At 48.2% G+C, this 22,974-nt stretch overlaps 1 protein-coding gene and 1 pseudogene across 1 annotated transcript; both read right to left on the reverse strand.

Moving 5' to 3' along the window:
• Positions 1-529: 529 nt before the first annotated feature.
• LOC101431864 (sialic acid-binding Ig-like lectin 14) lies at positions 530-14,729 on the reverse strand. Its single transcript, XM_012520999.2, is given in 9 exon segments — positions 530-669; positions 776-1,033; positions 2,644-2,691; positions 2,858-3,136; positions 3,322-3,396; positions 3,399-3,701; positions 3,770-3,830; positions 13,296-13,499; positions 14,613-14,729. Coding segments are annotated over 9 exon segments (1,485 nt in total).
• A 212-nt stretch (positions 14,730-14,941) lies between these two features.
• On the reverse strand, positions 14,942-18,707 carry LOC101431438 (sialic acid-binding Ig-like lectin 8; annotated as a pseudogene).
• Between the last annotated feature and the right edge of the window lie 4,267 nt (positions 18,708-22,974).

Below are 22,974 nucleotides of genomic sequence, written 5' to 3' on the forward strand. Positions count from 1 at the left end.
AAATCTTTAAAAAGATATATATTTATATTATGGGGTTCATAACAATATATCGTAGGATTGAACTATGGGCTTATCAAATCTATGTTAAAGTAAACACACAAAAGCAGAATATTACAGGGAGTATAACTTAAAATAATAATAAATATCTATTTCTTTACATCCCAACCATTCATTTAGTACCATAGGAAAGAGTTCTGGAGACTGGAAAGTTGAAAGGTGAAGAGAATTAATTGCTAGGTAGAGGGCAGGGCCAAGCCATTGAGTACCTCCTTGCTCCAAAGGACTGAGCAGGTGTAAGAGAGGGTTCAGAGACAGAGGCTTGATGGACCCTCATCCATTTTTCAGGGCTCTGGAGGGTACAGCTAGACTTCACAATCCTGTCATCTTGAGAAATTCTGAACCTGTGAGGGAAATATAGTTCTGGAATTAGAGACTGATCCTATTCAGGGTTTGGGCTGGAGAGGACATGGTACATGAAGCTACCAGAATTTGAGAGGCTTAAAATCTAGGACACCTTGGGCAGGGTTTCTCACTTGGTATAGTAGATCCAGGTGAAGCCATAGGTGAAAAGGAAGCCAATCCCCATGAGGGCTCCCCTGACCAGGGTGAGGATTAGAGGCCAGGAGCCCTCCTGTCCCTCTGAGTCTTGTGGGCAGGAACTATCATTACCTGGGGGAGGGCAAGTTAGAGGGAGGAGTGAGTTTTCTAAGTCCACACCTCACTCAGCCCTACTCACAGCCCCAAGTGAGAATGCAGGTATCCTGCCTATACTCACCCAGTACAACGAGGCTCAGGGTCATATGGTGGGAGCCCAGCAGGTGCTGAACATAGCAGGTGAATTCTCTTTTATCCTCCAATGCTAAATGGGGCAGCTCCAGGACCCTTGGATCCAAGGGCTGGGAGGGGCTCAAAGTAGAGCTTCCCCAGGACCAGCTCAGCTTGGGAGGAGGTTTGCTGTCAGCATCACAGACCAGGTGTAGGGTCTGGTCCTTTGAGATGCGCAGTGAGGTGGCATTGCTCAGGACCTCTGAGACTATGGAGACAGGGAGAGCCAAGGGGCAGGGCTGAGAGGCCCTCTCTCCCTCTGCCCTGCCACAGACACAGGAGTGGAAGGCAGTATGTCTGAAGCAGGCAATGAAAGCAAGGGCAAGAATGGGTGCAGATCCACGGGAACATTCAACTCAAAGATCATGGGACAGGACAAGCTTCTTGGAGGAAGGGAGCCTGAGAGGTGGGTGGAAATAGGAGACAGAGTTAGCCTTATCGAGATGTGGGAATGGGCATCCCAGGAGGATAGACCTTAATATGCAAAAACATGGAGTGATGCTGACACCATGTAATTCTGACCACTTGGAGGGAAAGACATGGAGGTGAGAAGAAAGTCCTTTTGGACTTTCTCCTGAGGGCCATGGTGAGCCATGGGAGGGCTCTGGAAAGGGGAAGAACAGGGTCAGATCTGGGTTTTAGAAAGATCCTTCCGGGACCCAAGCTGTGGCAGCCTGGAGGGGCTGAACTGGTGGACTGTGGGCTGGGGAGGATGCTGATGTGATGGTCTGGATGAGGGAGGCTGGGCAGCCTGAGCTGGGCCTGGGGCATGGGGATGGAGGAAGGAAGTGGTTTAGACACCTTCAGGAAGCCAAGCTCACAAAGCTTGCTGACTCATGGGGAGTGTGGGGGTGAGGCACAGAGATGTCTGAAGTGACTTCCAGGATGTTGACTCGAGTGACTCCAGTGGGAGCAGACCACCCAAGTGGGAGCTGAGTGCCCTCAGGACCATCTGGCCTGGACAGAAGTTTGTGAAGGTCTTCAGTGCAGCATTGGATTGGAGTCACTGGGGTGGATAAGCTTAAACGTAGGGTCCTGCAGGGAGGGAAGGGAGGCCCAGTTCAGAGCTGTGGGAACTCCTGCGAGATGTAAGATGGTGCAGACAGAAAGGAAGCAGGGGAAGTGGGAAAGGAGGTGCCATGGAAAAGTGAGGGGAGAGAGGAGGCCAGGAGAGAGGAAACCACTAGAGGTGGAGTGCCAGCCAGGAGTTAACAACAGTCCTACAATAACCCTGCCCAGGGAGGGGAGCAGCAGTGAGAGGAGAGAGGGGGAAAAGTTATAGGGCTTCGTTATGTTGAACCTAAAAACGTTCCTGTAGGGAAACGGACTTGGCCCAATGGATAGGGCTTCCACCTACCACATGGGAGGCCTGCGGTTCAAACCCTGGGCCTCCTTGACCTGTGTGGAGCTGGCCCATGCGCAGTGCTGATGTGCGCAAGGAGTGCCCTGCCACGCAGGGGTGTCCCTCGCATAGGGGAGTCCCACGCACAAAGAGTGTGCCCTGTAAGGAGAGCCGCCCAGCGTGAAGGAAAATGCAGCCTGCCCAAGAATGGTGCCACACACATGGAGAGCTGACACAACAAGATGATGCAACAAAAAGAAACACAGATCGCACGTGCCTCTGATAAGGATAGAAGTGGTCACAGAAGAACACACAGCGAATGGACACAGAGAGCAGACAACTGGGGGGGGGGGGGCGGGCGGGGAAGAAGGGGAGAGAAATAAATAAATAAATCCTTTAAAAAATTTCCTGTAGGTGAGCTCTGAGCGGAGGTTCCACTCCCTTCCCAGCCCCCAGGAAGCAAGTTCCTCCCTCACCTGTACTGTTTCCCCAGAAGAGGCTGATGGTCATGTTCTGTGGTGCATCTGGAATGGAAAGAAGCAACAGGTGATAATGAGCAAGATGGTGGGGTCTGATCGTTCTTTCCACCTTGACCCAGCCGTGGAAGGACACTCCCCATATCCCCAGGCCTTGACCCCTATCCCAGCACGCCCCTGCCTCAGGGACCCAGCGTCCTGGCCCAGCACTCACAGGTGATGTAGAGCTGGATGGTCCTCTCCACGGTCACCCCAGCTCCAGGGAAGGCCATCTGGCAGGTGAGGCAGGTGCCGTGGTCCTGGGGCCGTGGGGTGAGTGTGAGCACAGAGGAGAGGCTGGTGCTGGGGCCCAGGGTGGTGAGGGTGGCCTTAGTCCAGGAGAAGGTGGGGAGCATCCCCCGCTCACAGGCCCAGAGCACAGAGCAGGTTATGTTCCTGGAGTGTCCAGATTCTAGGGTCCCCTGGATGTGGATGTCAGGTGTCTTTGTCAGGGCTGGAGAGGAGAGAGAGGGGCCTGGGCCCTGGAGTAGGGACCCTGAGTGTGCCCCTGAGAACAACTTCTGACACGCCATCTGTTCCCAGTCAGCCCCTCTGTCCTGTCCCCCTGGGCCTCTCCTAGGACAAGGGGCAGGGGTCCCAGGATCCACCCCCATGTCCTTTTCTTGGTATGTTCCTTACCTGTCACATGTACAGAGAGCTTATATGATACATAAGTCAATTTCAAATCTCCCCTCTCCACCCTAAAGATGTACATCCCCGTGACCCCTTCCATGTGTCTTTGATGTCCAGGGAGCAGTCATCAGTCCTGGGGTCCCCGAGGAGGCAGAATCGGCCCTGGGTCTCCTCCTGCTCTTTTCTTGTTGGATTATTTGTGACCACTGGAGCACCACGGATGTAATCAGATCCTTCCCTGAACCAGTAGCCAAGAGCTGGATCAGAGTCAGTCCGATAAAACCAAGGGTAGAAGAATTTGCAGGGCATGACGACACACAGGCCCTGGTGCACCTCCACCGACCTCTGCACTTGCAGCCGGAATCTCGAATCCTGAGCCAGGGACCCTGTGGGAAACCAGGTCAGCCACAGCTCTAGCCCAGCACCCCCTGCCCCTCTCCCCAGGGGCACTCACCTGCCCACAGCAGAGGCAGCAGCATCATCTCTGAGGAGGGGGGACCTGGGGCTGCCTCTGTCTGAGATGAGCAGAGGGATGGAGAGAGGGGACACCCCGGATGCTGGTGAGGAGCACAAGACCAAGGCATTCTCAACAGACTCCAGCACCTACAATCTGATTTATTGGACTTACCACACTCAGCTAAGATGGAGTTGAAGAAGGACAATCACCACACCATGGAGCCTAGAGTGATTACAACTGAAAATGGGAGGATGGCAGCCAGCATCCATGTGGAATCTGAGCCTCCTCTTGACATAGAGGTGCAATGGACACAACCAATCCAATGTCCACATAGAAGAGGTGGCATTGGATTGGGAAAAGTGGACATGGTGGACGATGGGTATGGGGAAGGGCAGGAAGAGATGAGAGGTGGGGGCGTATTTGGGACGTGGAGCTGCCCTGGATGGCGCCTCGGGGGTAATCACCGGACATCGTGGATCCTCACAGGGCCCACTGGATGGAATGGAGGAGAGTATGGGCCATGATGTGGACCATTGTATATGAGGTGCAGAGGTACCCAAAGATGTACTTACCAAATCCAATGGATGTGTCATGATGATGGGAACGAGTGTTGTTGGGGGGGGAGAGGGGGGGTGGGGGGGTGGGGTTGAATGGGACCTCACATATATATTTTTAATGTAATATTATTACAAAGTCAATAAAAAAAAAATTAAAAAAAAAAAGACCAAGGCATTCACAGAAGAGGAACTTCACTTCAAAGGCACTCAGAGCTTGACCCCCTCTGCTCAGAGGGCACAGAAATCCCAAGGCCAGAGACCCCAGAATCTTGCCCAAGGGGGACAGCAGGAAGGACAGAGCCCTGTGTACTTCTTCCCAGTCTTTAGTGCTGCCCAGTCTCCAGTTCTTCTGCCCAGGGACCTCCAGGACATCCAAGATGTGCTGCATGTGTTCTCCCTGTCAAGGGGCTCTTCTGTGCACCCTTTTCCACCAGGGAGCTCATCCACTCCTGGTCTGCGCCAAGAGAGTCACAGCCTCATCTAGAGCCATGGGGTGGACAGATTGGCTAGCGGTGAAATTCTTTAGGGTCTTGTGAGTGTCTGGGGCATAGTAAATGAAAAGTAGAGAGGTATCCATCTGTCCGTCCATTGATCCTTCGATACATCAATCCATCGATCCATCCATCCATCCACCCATGCATCTGTGCACCGATCCACCCCATGCATCTGTGCATCCATCCATCCATGCATCAATTTGTCCATCCATCCATCTGTCCAGGCATCCATCCATCAATACTTCCCTGCCTCCCTGCCTCCATCCATCCATCCATCCATCCATCCATCCATCCATCCATCCATCCATCAGTCCATCCATACATCCATCCACTCATATGAACATTTATTTGTTCTGAGGGTTGGAGAAAAGAAGAGTTATGACCTGCCTGGTCCATAACCTTGAGATTTTCCCTCTCCAGCTACATCACATCCTCACCAATTTTGGGTTTTAAAAAATGTGAGCTTGGAATTTTTCCCCTGGTAGCCAGGATGCTGATTTGCAAAGCTCTAAAGACATCTCCAGAATAAGAAACTTGCAACATCTTTTCATGTAAAACAAAAGGAGAACACAGTGGAGAATAAGAAGCTGTGAATCAGTGGAGAAGGAACTTCTTCACCATAAGGGCTGTCTGCAGTTCAGTGCAGTGAGGGCTTGCATGGTTTTCCTTATGCCCACATCATATTGGCCAGCATTGATGTTTATCAAAACACCTGTTTTTCAGAGCTAAATGAGATTCAAAAATATATTCTCAGAAAACCTGAATATATGGATAAAATTAAAATTTTAGTCTCAGATTACATGGTTTTCCTGCTTGCTCTATGTAGCATATATGTGGTAAGTCCTTGAGACTTATGACATAAGAATATACACATTTTATATATTTGTACAATCTTTACACAAAGTATCTATATATATATTCATTCAATCTTATTAATGTAGACAGAATTTTGCATACTCATATGTGTATGAGGAAATTAAATGCCTGGTTAGTAAAATATTACCTTGTTCTAGGTTTAAAAAGCAAGTGTGTGTTTGGTGGCATGTAATAGAAAACCCAATATATTTGATTTTAACAACAAAAAATGTTTTACCATGTTCTTGGACTAGACAAATATTATGAAGTGAGCTGTCATTGTGTTTTTTAATGACCTTTATTGGATATAATTTACATAAAATAAAAAACTTGAAGTGAACATGTCTAAGAATTTGGACAAATGTGCGCAACCCTGTAGTAACTACCACAAATCAAGTTATAAAATATTTCCAATACGCTCAAGTGTTATCTCTTAATGTCATACCCAATTACATCTAATCATTCCTAAATCCTGCCCCATCCACAGTGACCTACTTGGTACTTGGACTGCTTTTGCCTATTGGGGATTTTCCCATACATGTACTCCTGCGTGTCAGTCTTCTCCCACTCAGCATAATATTCTTGAAATGAATCCAAGTTGTTTTATATACATGTGGTTCATAATGTTTAATTACTAAGTAATATTCCACCATATAGGTATACCACAGTCTTTTATCTATTTATCTGTTGATGGGCATTTAAAATATTGCATGTTTGTTTCTTTTTTTTGTCTTTATTTTTTTAATGTTACATTAAAAAAATATGAGGTCCCCATATACTCCCCACCCCCTCACCCCACTCCTCCCCCCATAACAACAACCTCCTCCATCATCATGAGACATTCATTGCACTTGGTGAATACATCTCTGAGCACTGCTGCACCTCATGGTCAATGGTCCACATGATAGCTCACACTCTCCCACAGTCCACCCAATGGCCATGGGAGGACATACAATGTCTGGTAACTGTCCCGACAGCACCACCCAGGACAACTCCAACCCCCAAAAGTGCCCCCACATCACATCTCTTCCTCCCACTCCCTACCCCCCAGCAGCCAGCCACCATGGCCATTTTCTCCACACCAATGCCACATTTTCTTTGATTACTAATCACAATAGTTCATGAATAGAATATCAGTAAGTCCACTCTAATCCTTACTGTATTCCTCCTTCCTGTGGACCTTGACTTGGTTGTGTCCATTCCACATCTATGTCAAGAGGGGGCTTAGATTCCACATGGCTGCTAGATGCAATTCTCCTGCTTTCGGGTGTAGGCACTCTTGGCTCCATGGTGTGGTGGTTGACCTTCTTCACCTCCATGTTAACTGAGTGGGGTAAGTCCAATAAACCAGAGTATAGGAGTTGCAAGTCTGTTGAGGCTCAGGGCCTAGCTTTCACATGGTCATGTCCCCAGGATATACACTAAACACCAGCACCAACTACAGAGACATTAAAAGTAACAGGAGAGGCTTGTGGACAAAGATTATATCTGAGTCCATCTCCATCACACAGAAACACAAACTTGAAAGTAGGACCAACTGACATGGCACTGAACTCCATCTGCCATGACCGTAGAATGTGTGGGTCTCTGTAGCCCTCAGAAGAACCAATATTCCGAGTTGTATCTACTTTATCTGTCTCTGGGACTCTGCTCAGGTGTGCATAAGGGCACCCCCTCTGATAACCTCCCGGCTCTTTTTGGAGACTCATAGCGATATAAACTCTTTTGTCCTTCTCCTTTCCCCCTTTGATTCAGGTCAAAAAGCATTTTTAACTCCTGGTATTATATGTAGATTGAGATATTCTGCTGGTCCGAGTTGACCCTTTTATTGAAGGTCATTTTCTAGTTACATCATCAGCTGGTACTTGGTAGTAAACCTTAGGTGCCAGGGAGGCTCATCCCCGGGAGTCATGTCCCATGCTGGGGGAAAGGCAACATATTTACATGCTGAGTTTGGCTTTGAAACTGGCCACATTTGAGCAACAAAGAGGCTCTCAGGAGGTAATTCCCCGGCATCCATCTCTAGGCCATGTTCTTATTTCAGGTGCACAGGCTCACAAGCATTGCCATTAGTATCAAGCACTCATTGTTGAACCTTCCTTCTTTTTTGGTCTTTGCTATTGCCCTTGGGGGATTGTTGCTGTTCCTTTAGGGACTGTGATAGAGCTCCCCTGGCTAGGAACTCAGCACTCTCACAGTTGTTGTTTTTCATTGTAACCACTACGAAAATATCCAAACATTTTTATGTACCCTGGATATATGCCCTGGAGAAATCCCTGCCAACTATGTGTCCCCTGTCAATAACAACCCACACCACTATTCCTCCCCTGCCATTGTTGAATCTCTCTGTGATCCAAAACTTCTTCAAAAATGAAGCCCAATATATTGCCAGGTTCCATTAATAGTAAAATGGAATATAGTGATGAGTATAAAGGTTAGATATAAAATACACATCAATTTAGAAAAATTAAGGTAAAAATAAATTGGGGTATTAAAAAATTAAAAACTGCAAAAGCTTTGTTTTTGATGTTTTGCCTTCCATCACTGCAATAAGTGTTGCCCTGTATTCAAATTGGCAAGGCAACTTCTTCCATCTTTTCCTCAGAGTCTATAGCCTTTCCTTTTCTTTCTCCTAATTATTAGGCTTATCTTCACAAAAGTTCTAAATCACAGTAATTCATATATACAATATACAATACTCCCACATATCCAACATAAAACCCTTTTCCCTTCCACAGGAATAATCTTTTTACATATTCATACTGTATTTACTGAAACTGATGTACAGATATTGAGACAACAGCTTTCAAACAAGGTAACATTTGGGTTTACATTGTGGTTTATATTTTAGACTATACAATTTTCTAAATTTTTATTTATCTTATGTTTTACATTATGATTTACAATTTAGCCTATCAGGCCCTATATATTTTTGGTGTAATTTAACCTGTCTTATATCCATCCTTTTGTAATCTTGTGGAACACTTCTATTGCCCACACAGTTACATTGATTCCATCTATTCAATACCTCTCTCTCCCTCTCCTTAGGGCCCACAGTGACAGTGAATCTTCATTGCTTGAAGGACCATGTTTAGAGATATTTGCAACAGCGTTGAGCACTTGATATGCTCAACTGCCCTAATACATTGGGAGTCACCATTTCTCTCAAGAGATACAATTCCCTCTATTTGAGAACATCAGTCCTCCCCAGGATGTGGGTATAACTTCATTCTCATTATATGGGTCTCTATCCAATGATATAACCCACTATGGCAAAATGAGCACTCACTCACTCCCTAGGAGCCTGTCCTGCATCAGATTATCCCCTTTAAGCATCTTAAACAGGTAACCTTCCTTATTATATTTTTGAAAAAGTTTTCTCGGCATTATACTCTCAACCAAATACCTTACAATCTCCTATGTTCATATATTGCCCCACACTCTCCCCAGTTTCTTGGGCAATATTACCCATCCTCCCATCCCTAGCCCCCCTCAAGCCCACAAAGCCCCACCCAAAGGTAACCCTATGCCTCCATTTTACCCCTTCCTTGTACAAATACTTACCTCCAGCTTATCATAGATTTCACCCATGTAGGTGTCAGCTTACATCCTTCCTCTAACCCCCAAATTCCTTCAAGTCTATCATTCAGTCTCTAGCTCTCTGAGGTAGCTTGGTTTACTTATTTCATATCTTTGAGGTCATGTAGTATTTGTCCTTCAATGCCTGGTTCACTCAACATAAGGTTCTCAAGAATCATCCAGGTTATCACATGTGTTTGTAGTGTATTCATTCTTAAAGCTGAGTAGTATTCCATTGTATGTATATACCACATGTCATTTATCCATTCATCTGTTGATGGGCATTTGGGTTGATTCCAACTTTTGGCAATAGTGAACAATGCTGCTATGAACATTGGTGTGCATATATTGGTTTGTGTCCTTGTTTTCAGTTCTACTAGGTATATACCTAGCAGTGGAATTGCTGGGTCATATGGTAAATCTATAGCTAGTTTTTTGAGAAACCGCCAAAATGTCCTCTAGAATGGCTGGATCCTTCTGCATTCCCACCAGCAGTGGATGAGTGTCTCCTTTCCTCCACATCCTCTCCAGTACTTGTAGTCTTCTGTTTTCTTCATAGATCCCAATGTTATGGGGGTAAGATGTTATCTCATTGCAGTTTTGATTTGCATTTCCCTAACAGCTAGAGATTTGTAGCATTTTTTCATGTGCTTTTTAGCCATTTGCGTTTCTTCTTTGGAGAAGTGTCTGTTTAAATCTTTTTCCCATTTTTAAAATGGGTTGTTTGTCTTTTTATTTTCAAGATATAGGAGTTCTTTATAAATGCAGGATATAAGTCTCCTATCAGATATATGGTTACCAAATATTTTCTCCCATTGTGTAGGCTCTCTTTTCACTTTCTTCACAAACTCCTTTGAGGTGCAGAAGGCTTCAATTTTGAGGAAGTTCCATTTATCTATTTGTTCTTTTGCTGCTCTTGCTTTTGGTATGAAGTTCATGAAATGATTTCCTGTTACAAGGTCCTGTAGATGCTTCCCTACACTGCTTTCCAAAGTCTTTATGGTCTTGGGTCTTATATTTAGGTCTTTGATCCATCTTGAGTTGATTTTTGTATAAGGTGTGAGTTGGTAATCCTCTTTCATTCTTTTACATACGGATATCCAGTTCACCAGGCACCAGCATTTATTTCTTATGAAGAAAGCTACCATGGTATTTAGGCACAAATCTTCTATGCACATATTTCCATACCAATAAGTGGAATTGCTGGATCAAAAAGTAACTTCATGTTTGTCTTTACTGCGAAACTCTTGCCCAAGGGCTTTTTGCCTTTACTAGCCCCATCAGCTGAGTTTCACTTTCTCTACCCATTTGTCAATTAGATATTTTCTGTCTCTTAAATTTTACCAATCCCACTGGGAGTAGACTGGAATGCCATTGTGTGTTTTCTCTTCTTGCATTTATGTTTGTGTTTATATACAGTAAGGATGCTTTTCGTAGTGTACAATTCTGTGAGTTTTGACACGTACATAGATTTGTACAACTGCAACCACCATCAAGATACTGAAGACCTCCATTATCCAAAACATTCCCTCCTGCTTCTTCCTGGGATTCAAAGCCTCCCCCATCTGAATCCCTGGAAAACACTGATCTAATGCCCATCCCTGTTGTTTTGCCTTTCACAGAATGTCATAAAAAGAAAATCAGATACAATGAAACCTTTAAAGTTCAGCTTAATTCACTTAGCATAATGCATTCCACATGCATCCACATAATTAGGTAAATGAATAGTTTGCTTTCATCCAATAAGACCCATTTCAGACTTCTGACCTCCAAACTCTAAAATAATAATTGGTATTCTATTTTTTCTATTTTTGTTTTTATTTTATTCTTTGTTTTATTATTTTCAACCACAAAATTTAAGGTAATTTATTACAGCTGCAACAGAAAATGAATACAGGTTGTAACTAATCTCACTGATTCCTCCAGATAATTCAACTCTAAAAACTCTATTATTTTCTTCATTTCATAGGGCAGAAAATTAAGACTGAGAGAAGTCAGACTATTTTTCCGTGCAGTAATGATGGATTCAGGATCCAAAAAAGGACTAAAAATTATATCTGATCAAGGGCCTCCTCAGGAGCTGGCCCTGGGGCAGGTGCACAAAGCAAACACAAGCCCAGACCTTGTCCAACTCACTTTCGGGTATAGAAGGCAGACAGCACACAAACAAGCAAGCATGGGATGGTAAATTATTATGTGATGGACAGAAACTGAATGCAAGGGAGAGAATATCACGGTCCCCGTCAGATCCAGCTCTGCCCTCCAGGTGGCCCCAGTGTGTGGGGAACTGGGCACTGAACCAAAGCACAGGGACCCAACAGGATTCAGGGAGCCTTAAGCTTTCACAGTTCATCCAATATCAACCCTTTTCCTAAGTTCCCCTTCAGAGCAAAAGACATCAAAGTGTGGTTTGCACTTACTCTTCCCACTTCCTCTCCTCCAATTCTCTTCTGAACCTCCTCCAATCACATCTTCACCCCCTTTCCCATTAATTGTTTTCCATTCAAACCACTAGTGTCTAAGGGGGTATGGGATTTTTCCTTTCAGAGTAATGAGAACGTTCTAAAATTGACTGCAGTGATGACAGCACAACTCTGTGATGAAAATAAGAGCCACTGAGTGCACACTTTGAATGGACTATACACAGCATGGGATTCTATAACACAGGAAATCCAGTGGTGGAAAGTGGGCTGTGGTTAACAGATCAAATATGAGGATGTTTTCTCTTGAAAAATAACAAATATTTAATACTAAGGATAATAATATTATTTAAGTGTGTTGGGGGAAAATACACCAAATGAAGGATATGGGCTATAGTAAGGGGAATTTTTTTGATGATGTTCTTTCATGGTTTGGAACAAATGTTTCAAAACAATGGAAGGTATTGATGGAAGGGAGAGGTATGGGAGCCTTGTATGATGAAAAGTATGTTTGTTTTGAAAATTCACAAATTTTACTTATATACTTATTGTTTAAATATGTTCATATATGAATGATAGACTTCATTTAAAAAATAATGCTGCTGTCAAGATCCCCAATGACAAACATGTTTCTAGGTTTAACCATCCCCTTCTCAGCCCTCACCCAATAGACAGCATATCCACAACATGGACTTACAACCCACTCTCCTCCTGGAAACGTCCTCTTCTCTTGCCTCCAGGAGGGCACACTCCTACTTCATCCTGAACTCCTCTCCGCTCCTGCCTCGTCACCTCTTCCTCACTGGGCTGCACTGGGGCTTGTCCCCATGCCTTCTGCACCTAAGTCAGCCCTATTTCACCTTGTCCACTGTCATCACTCTACTGCAGCTCTGCATCCTAACACCTCCAGCCTGGATGCCTCTCCTGCTCTCCAGACATTTAGACTCAATGTCCACCTGCCATCCTGCATGGAGATCAAGTAGCCCTTCGAATCTGTGCTCCTCAAAACCCTGCTCTTTGATGTTCTCTGTGCAAGACAGCTTGTATTATTCAGTGTTCTCTAGGGAAACAGAATCAACAGGAGATACCTGTCAATGGCAAGGGATTTTATTAGAGTCTCTAACATGACCGTGGGAATGCACAAGCCCAGGTTCCACAGGCAGGCTGCAACCAGAGGCTGCAATGAAAGTCCAGTGAAGGTTCTTGCCGAGTTCTGGGAGATGGTGGCTGTCCAAAGACAAGCTGGGAAATTTTCTCCCAATGCTGGAATCATTTCCCCTTTTAAGGCATTCAACTGATTGGGTTAAATGTCACTCTTTGCTGATGGTAATATCCCTGATATAATTGTTATCAGCTATTTATGATTTACCAGTGCAGTAAAGTCAATGGTGACTAAAGTCCATAAATGCCCTTGTACTACAGTTAGCCCAGTGCTTGTTTGACCAAACAACTGGGCACAATTACCTGGCTGAGTTGACAGAATAGCCTAACCATCACACAGCTCCATCCATCTGCTGACTTGGAGGAAACATGCTGGCCTCATCCTTTCCCTTTTCTTTCCCTCACTCCTCTTTGATTGGGAAATCCGTTAGCTTGACCTGCAAAACTGCACTCTCACTGCCAGCACCACCTCCCTGTACAGCACAATCACCTCCTGCCTGGCATGCACAACAATATTCTCATTGTCCTTGTTCCTGCTGTTCGTCTGGCCTTTTCTTAATCGAGAAGCCATGGAATCCTGTTCAAATAAAAATCCAGTCATCTCTGCCCTCTCCCCAAAAGTTTCCAGCATCTTCCACTGACCTGCAAGGTCACTGTTGGTCTACACCATCAGACAGTCATTCCAAACTCCTTTGGCATCCCTTTGCTCTGACATTGGTCTCCTCATTGTTTCCTCAACACACAGGCCCTACTTGTGTTCAGCAACTGCACTACTGCTCCCTCCATTCCCTCTTCCCAGGATACTTCCTCTGAGGTCAACACAGAGCTTGATTCCTCCCAGGTTGACTCAAACACCACCTCCTCACACCACAGATGGAGAAAACCATCCCCAATGTGTCTTATTATGCTTTCCCTGAAGTATTTTCTCCAAACATTTATCAACAGCCAGCTCTAATTTTATTTATTGTTAATTTATCTTTATTCCTTTCCTTCTTGTCTCTAGAATGTTATCTCCTACATGACAGAGATTTTGAAGTTGTGTTCATCCATGCACCCCCATGACCTAGGACAATTCACAGGACCTACAAGTTAATGAATAAGACTGCAGAAATGGCTGGATGTAGTTACATCCACACACGTGATAGGGTAACATGCAGGATGGAGCTTGCAGCATGAGCACCACTTGGAGAGAGGGAACTACACATGCAAAGTCAGAGTCACGAGGGCTTGACTGGGAGGGGTTGGGAGATGAGTGGTCAGCCTCGAGAGCCCAGCAGAGGACACTCTGCCAGGTGTGAGCCCAGGCTGTGGCGATGGCTCCATATCTGCTGGCAGTGGAGAGGAAACATCAGTGTCCAATGGTGGACCTGCACACGTTGATTCTGGAAGCGCAGTCCTGAGGCCTGTGTTGGATGAGAGGGGGAGGCAGGGAGGGAGGTGGGTTCCATGATCTGGGAAGAGATGAGGCCACAGGAATGAAAAGGTCAGGGTGGATAGGAGAAGGACAGAAGGGGAGCTGTGAAAACAGGAAGGATGGGCAGCGGAGGGTGCACTGGATCTGGCAGGAGGGAGGGAGGCCAAGTGGAAACCACACTGGATCTGCCATGAAGATGGGGGTGGCTGTGTCACCAGTGAGATGGTGAGCTCAGAGGAGAAGAGGGCTGGTGGGGAGGATTAGCAGTATGGCCTTGGCCATGCTGGCCTCAGCAGCTCTGGGCCCATCTGTGAGGTGCCCAGGTGGGTTGCTGGGTATTGGGACGCCTACATCACTCACCTGAGACCCTAGACTGTGGCTGCGTTTTGTTCTTTCACCTGTATCCTCCAATCTGCTGCTTTCCTCCTGCAGGATGTCAATCTGAATGAAGAGACCAGGGCCTTTCAGGATGGCCATCACGTGCCATGGAAGGCTGACCACTGGGTTCCCTCATATCAGGGTGGGGGTGACTGAGGGGGAGGGGGCATGTCTACCCCAGACCTCCTTGATGAGAGCAGGTGCTTCCCCAGCCTGGACACTTGGGTTGGACTCCGAATGGGCATGTGTGGACTCTCAAAGCCAAGACATCCACTTGCCCACCCCGCCCCCTCCACCCCCTGTGGCTGTGCTCACAGGCCAGCAATGAGGCAGATGCAGAGCAGCAGGGTCTTCACAGCTGCTGTTCCGATGGCCACCCTGACCACATCCAGCATGGACCCTGGTCTCCCTGTAGACAAGTGGGATGAAAACTAGACAAGGTCTTAAACAGTAGCCCCATTTCCTTCCTCTCCCTACAGGACCCTGTGGTTTGTTCTGCAGCCCCCACCCTCTTTCCCTGCATCACTGGATGTAGGATTATGTCCACTCAGACTTCACCCTGCCCATGCCCTACCTGTCCAGCAGTGGGACAGAGAAAAGATAGACAACTTGGATTTCATCAGAATGAAAAATGTCTATTCCTCACAAGACTCTATCAAGAGAGTGAAAGAAAACTCACAGAATAGGAGAAAATATTTGTAAATCATATATTAAATGTATAGTTTCCAGCATATATAAAGAGCTTTTACAACCCAACAAGAAACCAAACATGCCCCAGGCCACAGCCCACCCCATGCTCTGACTGTCCAGCTGTTGGTCAGAGGCTCTGGGCTGCTGGCCTTGAAGCTGAGGGCTGCATGCTCACGGCCAGGGGAACTCAAGGTTATTGGGGGAAGTAGGGTTAAGTGTGCACCCTGACACTCACTCTGCAGGGAGAGGCTCACGGAGGCATGCTGGATGCCCAGCGCATTCTCAGCTCTGCTGGTGAACCCTCCTTCAACCCCAACGTGCCTGTGAGGCTGCTCCAGGACCCCAGGGTCCAAGGGCTGGGAGGGGCTCAGAGTTATGGAACCTCAGGCCCAGCTCAGCCTGGCATGGGGCTTGCTCTTGGTGACACAGATGAGACACAGTGACTGGCCCTCCTGGACAGGCAGTGACGAGCCGTTTCTTAGGAACATGGATGCTGGAGCGCGGGAGAGATGGACAGGTGGAGAGTGAGAGAGAGAGAGAAAGAGAGAGAGAGAGGAGGGAGAGGGAGGGGGAGGGAGGGGGTAGGAACACGAAGGCAGACACACAGGTGGAGACAGAAAGACGGAAGCCAGAGCAGGGAGGTGAGCTCATCAGGCCCCTTCTGCCCACACACGTGACCTGGATTCCACTCTGTGCAACCCCTCAGGCTGGTTTCGCCCCAGAATGTGGCATGGGGGTGAGCGGGCCTCCAGCTTTCAGGACCCCCGACAGAGCCCACCCGAGTCATGTGCTGCCAGGCCCCACGCCTCCCCAGTTGCTCCTGCTGATGACTCAGAATCCAGATCGTCCCTGAAGGACCTTGACCTGTCTTCACGGCTTCATCTGACCTCAGGTTCCTGATTTAAAGAGGTGCCTCTGAGAGGGGGCTCTGATCTGAGAAAATTCCAATCTGGTGGGGACGGGATTCCAGAACAGTTGCTTGGGCTGGTCAAGCCCTGGAGGTGAAATGTGAGGGCTACTGGCCGGTCTGGGAGGGCTTCCTGGAGGAGGCACCATGTGAAGTAGAGGGTGGAAGGGCAAGCAGAGCCTGCTGGTGGGGGCTAGGATGTGGGGGAGGAAGAGAACAGGAAGAGAGGCCCAGGACCCATAACTGACCACGGGAAAGTGAACCCCCCTGCAGACCTGGAGCAAGGGGGTTGGGGAGGGTTGGGGGGGGCCGGGGAAGCATGTGAGAAGAGAGGAGGCCATGGCAGGAGATGGTGAGAGCTCATTTCATAAATTCAGAGCAGGAGAAACCAGAGGCCATGAAAGAAGCTTAGCAACCGACTGCAGAAAGAAATCCCTCCCTGTAGCCATAAAAACCACGTTATCCAGGAAGGAAGCCGCCTGGGCTGCTGGGAAAAGCCCCTGCTCCTCCCACCACAGACCAATTCCTCTAACTTGGGAAGAGCTCCCGACGTGAACGATGAAAGTCAAGTCACTGAGCAGAAAACCAGGCCCAGGAGGGACAGAGTTCCCGGGTGAAGGACACGCAGGCCCTGGACGACGGGAAGGAGCTGTCTCTTCCTGCTCAGGGACCTTGCGCCCAGACCAGCAGGGGGAAGCCTCTGCTCCTGCTGCGCTGAGGCCCAGGCAGCCCCGCGGCGCCCCCTGCTGGTGGACACGTGCGCAGCTCGCTGGGCCCAGCTTGGCCGCCGCCCTCACTGCAAGGACCTGACCCCTCCTCAGGCAGGACCCCACAGACCCGCGCGGGCAGGTCACGGGGACTCGGGGCGGCCTCTGTGCCGGCGGGAACGTGCCGCCTCGGCCCGAGCGGAGCTGGAGCCCGTGCGTGGCGGGGCCGAGCAGGCGCCCCCGCGGGTCCTCAGGGGACCCGGGGACCTCGGGGCTCCTGGGGGCGGGGCTGGAGCGAGACTCCGCGGAGCACCTGAGCTGTGACCCTGGGAGCATCCAGGTCTCCAAAAGCTCCTGAGTAAACGCTGTGTGGGGAGGGGGTCACAGAGGAGGCCGAGGGGTTCCGAGGCGGGTACGAGGGGCCGCGGGAGCCAGCGCTGCCCTGTCCTCCTGGAGCCGAGGGAGGATCCACGGGGGAGGGTCGAGGGGCAGGCTCCCAGCGCCGTGGGCTCTGCGGGTGGAGGGGCCCTGGGCTCCCCGACGAGGGGTCTGAGGTGAGGGCAGGCTGAGGAGGGGCCTGAGCCTGCAGAGCCCCCACCCCGAGCCCCCAGAGGGGAGGCCTGTCCTACCTGTGCCGTTTCCCTGGACGACGGCCACGGTCAGGTTCTGGGGGCGTCTGGGCAGAGCCGGGCAGACCCGCGTCAGTGGGAGGGCTGGGAGAGAGCGCCCCCACCCCAGGGCCAGCGAGGGGAGCAGGGCGGGGGCATACGACCCCTCACCGTGGCAGCCCAGATCCCGGGACCAGCGCCCAGTGTCCAGGCCCTGATCCTCCGCCCACAGGGACCCGGCGTCCTGGCCGAGCACTCACAGGAGACGTTGAGCTGGACGGTCCTCTCCACGGTCACCCCAGCTCCAGGGAAGACCACCTGGCAGGTGAGGTTGGTGCCATGGTCCTGGGGCCGTGGGGTGAGGGTGAGCACAGAGGAGAGGCGGGTGCTGGGGCCCAGGGTGGTGAGGGCGACCCCAGTCCAGGAGAAGGTGGGGGGTATCCCCCGCTCACAGGCCCAGGGCGCAGAGCAGGTCAGGGTGCTGGGATGGCCGGCCTCGAGGGTCCCCAGGATCCGGACATCAGGTGTGTGGGTCAGGGCTGGTGAGGGGAGGGGGAAGGCACAGGACCAGGAGGGGGTGCCGGAGGTGAGCCCCAGAGGAGCCTCAGGCTTGCTCCAATTCCTCCCCTGAGCCCAGCCTTACTTTACCCCCAGCCCCTCCACAGGACGAGGAGCAGGGGTCCAGGTCAGCCCTGCCCCGGGGCCACTCAGAGTCCAGCCCCTGTGTCCTCTCCTGGACCCACTCCTTACCTGTCACATGCACCGACAGCTGGTTATTTGTGTAACTATATTTCACCTCAGGTCCTCTCTCCACCCTAAAGAAGTACATCCCCGTGTCCCCTCTCCGTGCGTCTCTGATGTCCAGGGAGCAGTTTCCAGTCCTGGGGTCCCCAAGGAGGCGGAATCGGCCCTGGGTCTCCCCCTGCACTCCTCGATTTGGGTTGTTCGTGGCCACTGGTGCATCCTCGTATACTTTCGCCCTGTCCTGGAACCAGTAGCCATGAGCTGGGTTGGAGTTTTTCTGGTTGTCCCAGGGGTAGGCAACTCTGCAGGGCACGAGGACACACAGGCCCTCCTGCACCTCCACCACCCTCTGTACTTGCAGCATGTAGCCCTGGCCCCCCACTCTCCCCCAGAGCAGTAGCAGCAGCAGCAGCAGCTGCATGTCGGGCCCAGACTGGGAAAGTCCGTGTCTCAGGGCTTGTGTCTTAGGGACTGAGAGCTGCATGATTTAGAAGAAGCCCAGACAGGAAGATGGGGTCAGAGGGGAGTGACCATCAGAGGAGGAAGCTTGGGCCCGGTGCCAACGTCAGCACCCACATCCACCCCTGGGGCCCAGATGTACAGCCCTGCCCGCCTCCCGGGCTCTCGACCTGCCATCACTCTTATGCTCTGGGATATTTATTGCAAAGTGAAAATGGGTCCCCCTGGGAAGAACCCCTGATTCAGAGGTTCTTGATGGTGAGTTCAGTCCTGCTGGGGGGAGGATGAGGGGTGGGAGGGGCCTGGTGGGGGTGAGGCGGCCCCCCTCCCTCCTTTACTCCCAGGACAAGAGCTCCACCCTGCTCATGTGGACAGCTCCATCATCCTCGCCAAGTGTGTCCAACCAGATGTTCTGATGTTGAGCTTGGTGGGTGAATTACCTCCATCCCAACACCGGGACCTCAGTCCCATGGGCTGAGACGGACTCAGGACTAAATTCTCTGAGTCCAGCACAGTTTGGGGACTGTGGTCAGCAGAAGACCAAGTGCAGAGGTCAGTCGTCTGGGGTGGGCACCAGGTGCCATTTCTAGGCCTCTGGTTCTGGGGAAAGGCAGAGAGTGGGTTCCTGGATTCCAGAGGCGCAGCTCTCCCTTCCCCACTCACAGACACTCACAGAGTGCTCATGACCACATGGCAAGGTTCAGGGGAGGGCAAGTATGGGATGAAATGGCTAAATGACCTTGGGTCCAGGTCAGGCTTAGGCTTCAGGGAGGAAGGAGAGGCTGAGCTGGAACTAGAAGGATGAGGGGAGATGGAGCTATCAGCACATGTTGGGAGGACGTCTCAGGTGGAAGGAAGCGGAAGTTCAAAGACACTGAGGCAGCCAGGCAGGGGAACAGAACTGCACCTGCTACTAGAGGGAGGCCAAGGAGGCATCAGTACAGACCAGCTGTGGGGCTGGGGCTTTGTCCTGGGTCAATGGGAGAGGCAGGATCCGCTCTGGGTGTTCGAAAGATTGGGATATGTTCCTAGAAGTGAGAATTGCTGGATCCTGTGGGATTTTTATATTCAACTTTCTGAGGAACCCTACATTGCTTTCCATGGTGTGTGCCCCACTTTACGTTCCCACAACAACTCTCTAGAGTTTCAATTTCTCAGCATCCTCTACAGCGCTTGCTCTTTCCCGTTTCTTAGATAATAGCATCTAGTGGGTGTGAAATGGTGTCTCATTATGGTTTTGATTTGCATGTCCCAAATGGTGAATGACATTGAGCATGTTTTCATAAGCTTATTTGCCATTTGTATGTCTATTTGGAAAGATGTCCTGGAGCATCTTGTGAATTGAAAGTGCTAGACCATACACTGGGGGTGTTTGGTTCCCAGGATCCCTCAGGCTAAAGAAAAAATAGATGGAAAACAAGTGGACTGTCCAACAGGCTACCAGTGGGAGTGGACAGGGAGGTCCATGGAAGTTCAGACCCACAGATCAACAGAGAGGTCTTTAGATTCTAGCCATTCCTTCTTCTCTCCCCTGCAGAAAGACACAAAGAGTTCCAGAGAGGATAGTGACCTGCAGAAAGTCATTGCACACCCTCACATCATTGTGGGATGTCGCTTGTCCTGATTTCATGTATCTGCCTTAGAAGAGTTCATGTGAGATTGGAATTATTTAAACCTTGAACATTTGACAGAATTGTTCCATGAGTTTTTTATTGAGGAATAATTTTATTTTCTGACTTATTTCCTTTGCTTACTTATTTATTTATTTTTGATAAGTATTTTTCTATGCTTGTGATGAATATTGGTCTCCAATTTTCTTTTCCTGCAATGTCCTGGTCAGGTTGTGGTATCAGGTTCATACTTGGCTTCATCAAATGTGTGTGTGTGTCCCCATCCACTGAGAATTCTTGAAAGGCATGGTGTTGTTTCTTCCTTAGATGGGTCATAGACCTACGAGCAATTGTGCCCTGATTCTTGAAATCCTCTCCTGTGGTTGATTGTGATGAAGAACCTCCAGAGCAAGTGCCTTGAGGACCAGCGGCTACTGCTGCTCGCTGCTGTGGTGACACTATTGACCACAAAGACCAGGTGCTGGACGCTTTGGTTCTTGATGCACTGGGAACCTGACGAGAAGCCAGCTCCCAGTCAGGGCTTATCTCTCAGGTCAAGTCATTGTGAAAAACAACAAACTTGCTCTTGTGGCCCCCAAATTATCCCATCCCATTTGGCAATCTTGTGAAAAGTCAGAGTGAGGATTTAATTGTGTTGCTTGAGGAATTTCAATATAATTTAAAACCTTGATTTTCCCAGGTCCTTTCTATGATATTTAGGACAGTGATTGGAAAAAATCAAGAAGCTGATACTTGGAAATGAAATGTATGGGTGGTTTTGGATGAAGCTGAGGATTTTGAATCCACTACCTCCTTTCCCCACCCCCAAGTATTTTTTTAACTTTATTTTTTACATTCATTAATTTAAAATGCCAACCATCGAAATATAAGAAGAAAACACAGTTGCAGAAAACTTATTTCTCAATTAAATCTACTGGATACATATAAAAAAATTTTTTTTAATCACAGAGTGTGTTTAACAATATATTTGGTTAGTAGTAATGCAATCATTCAGTGTTTGTTCTTTTTTGTCTGGCTTCCTTCACTCAACATAATGTTCTTCAGGTTTATGTTGTCATATGCTTTATTACTTCATTTCCTCTTACAGCTGAATAATATTTCTTTGTGTGAATACAACATAGTTTATGTATCCATTCATCATTTGATGGACAATTGGGTTATTTTCAAATTTTGACAATCGTGAATGATGCCTCTATGAATACTGGTGTACAGATGTCTTCTCGTGTCACCACTCTCAGTTCTTCCAGGTATATACCCAGTAGTGATATTAGCAGGGTCACATGGCAAGTTCTTTAGGAACTGCCAAACAGTCCTCCACAGTGGCTGTACCATTCTGCATTCCCACCAACAGTGAATAAGTGTTCCTATCTCTCCACATCCTCTCCTACACTTATAGTTCTCTATCTTTTTAATAGTGGCCATTCTGATAGGTGTGAAATGATATCTCACTGTAGTTTTGATTTGTACTTCCCTAATCATTATTGTTGTTGAGCATTTTTTCACTTGTATTTCTTTTGTCATTTGTGTTTCTTCTTTGGCACCCCCAAGTATTTCTGAACCCCTCTTGTCAGAGATGTTAGCCTGCTTTCCAAAGTCTAAAGAGATAAGCCTTTCTTGCTTAAAGATCCTGTCCATTCCATTTGGGACTGATGCCTAAGAGGAAGGTGTTTAGATCCCTCAAAGAAACCATCCCAATCACCCCTTATTCCCTCTAAACCAAGAAGCAAATGTCAGCCTCTTCTAATAGCATGAATACTTTATAGGACCCCTGAGGTGATCTTAAACTGTAAAAGAATTGTAAGAGTCTCTGATTTATATGGGCAGAAATCTGGAGAATATATGTCAACATGAATTCTAAGGATGTGAAACCAAGGAAGATAAAATATCACACTGGATTGAGCCAAATTTATTAATTTGGGTTCTTAATGAATGATGATGGACATAATTGAGTTCCTGAAGCTGTCAAATGGATCAGCATTCCCTTGGGTGTTTGACTAGACAATGTTATACCCATGGACATAGTGAACATGAACTCAATAATCATGTTGATGCCAGAGCTGTCTTGATATAACACACAGGAAGTTAATCGAAAGGTTTTGGGAGATAAAATTGTTGGAATGGATCTATCATATGTAACCTGCACATCCACTCCCCCTGCTACTTTCCCTGGAGTAATACATTTAGTAAGGAGAGCACTAGTATCCATGTAAGCTCCGTGGGGGCTGTCTTGTTTAGGCTGGGGAAGACAGAGGGAAATAGTGCGATTGACATGGAGCTCTAATTTCAACAGGGATGATGGGATGCTAGCGAGGTGAAGGCAGAGTAGAAACAGTGGAGCCGTAGAGACAAGGTGGCAACTTGCCTGTGAAGAGGTACAGGGGTGAAGTGGCAATACCCTATTCTACATAGAGGCCCATGTTTGTTATGCATCTTTTTTCCCCCCTAATTTGTATTTATAAAACGCTGCACCTAACAACTGTAAGGTATGCATTTTTTTCAAGTGCACAAGGAACATTCACCAAGATAGAACATATCCTGGGTCATGAAACAAATGATAACAAATTAAAGCGAGTTGAAACCATACAGAGTATGTTCTCT

This window comes from Dasypus novemcinctus, chromosome 18, assembly GCF_030445035.2.
Source record: "Dasypus novemcinctus isolate mDasNov1 chromosome 18, mDasNov1.1.hap2, whole genome shotgun sequence".
In the NCBI taxonomy this organism is placed as follows: Eukaryota; Metazoa; Chordata; class Mammalia; order Cingulata; family Dasypodidae; genus Dasypus; species Dasypus novemcinctus.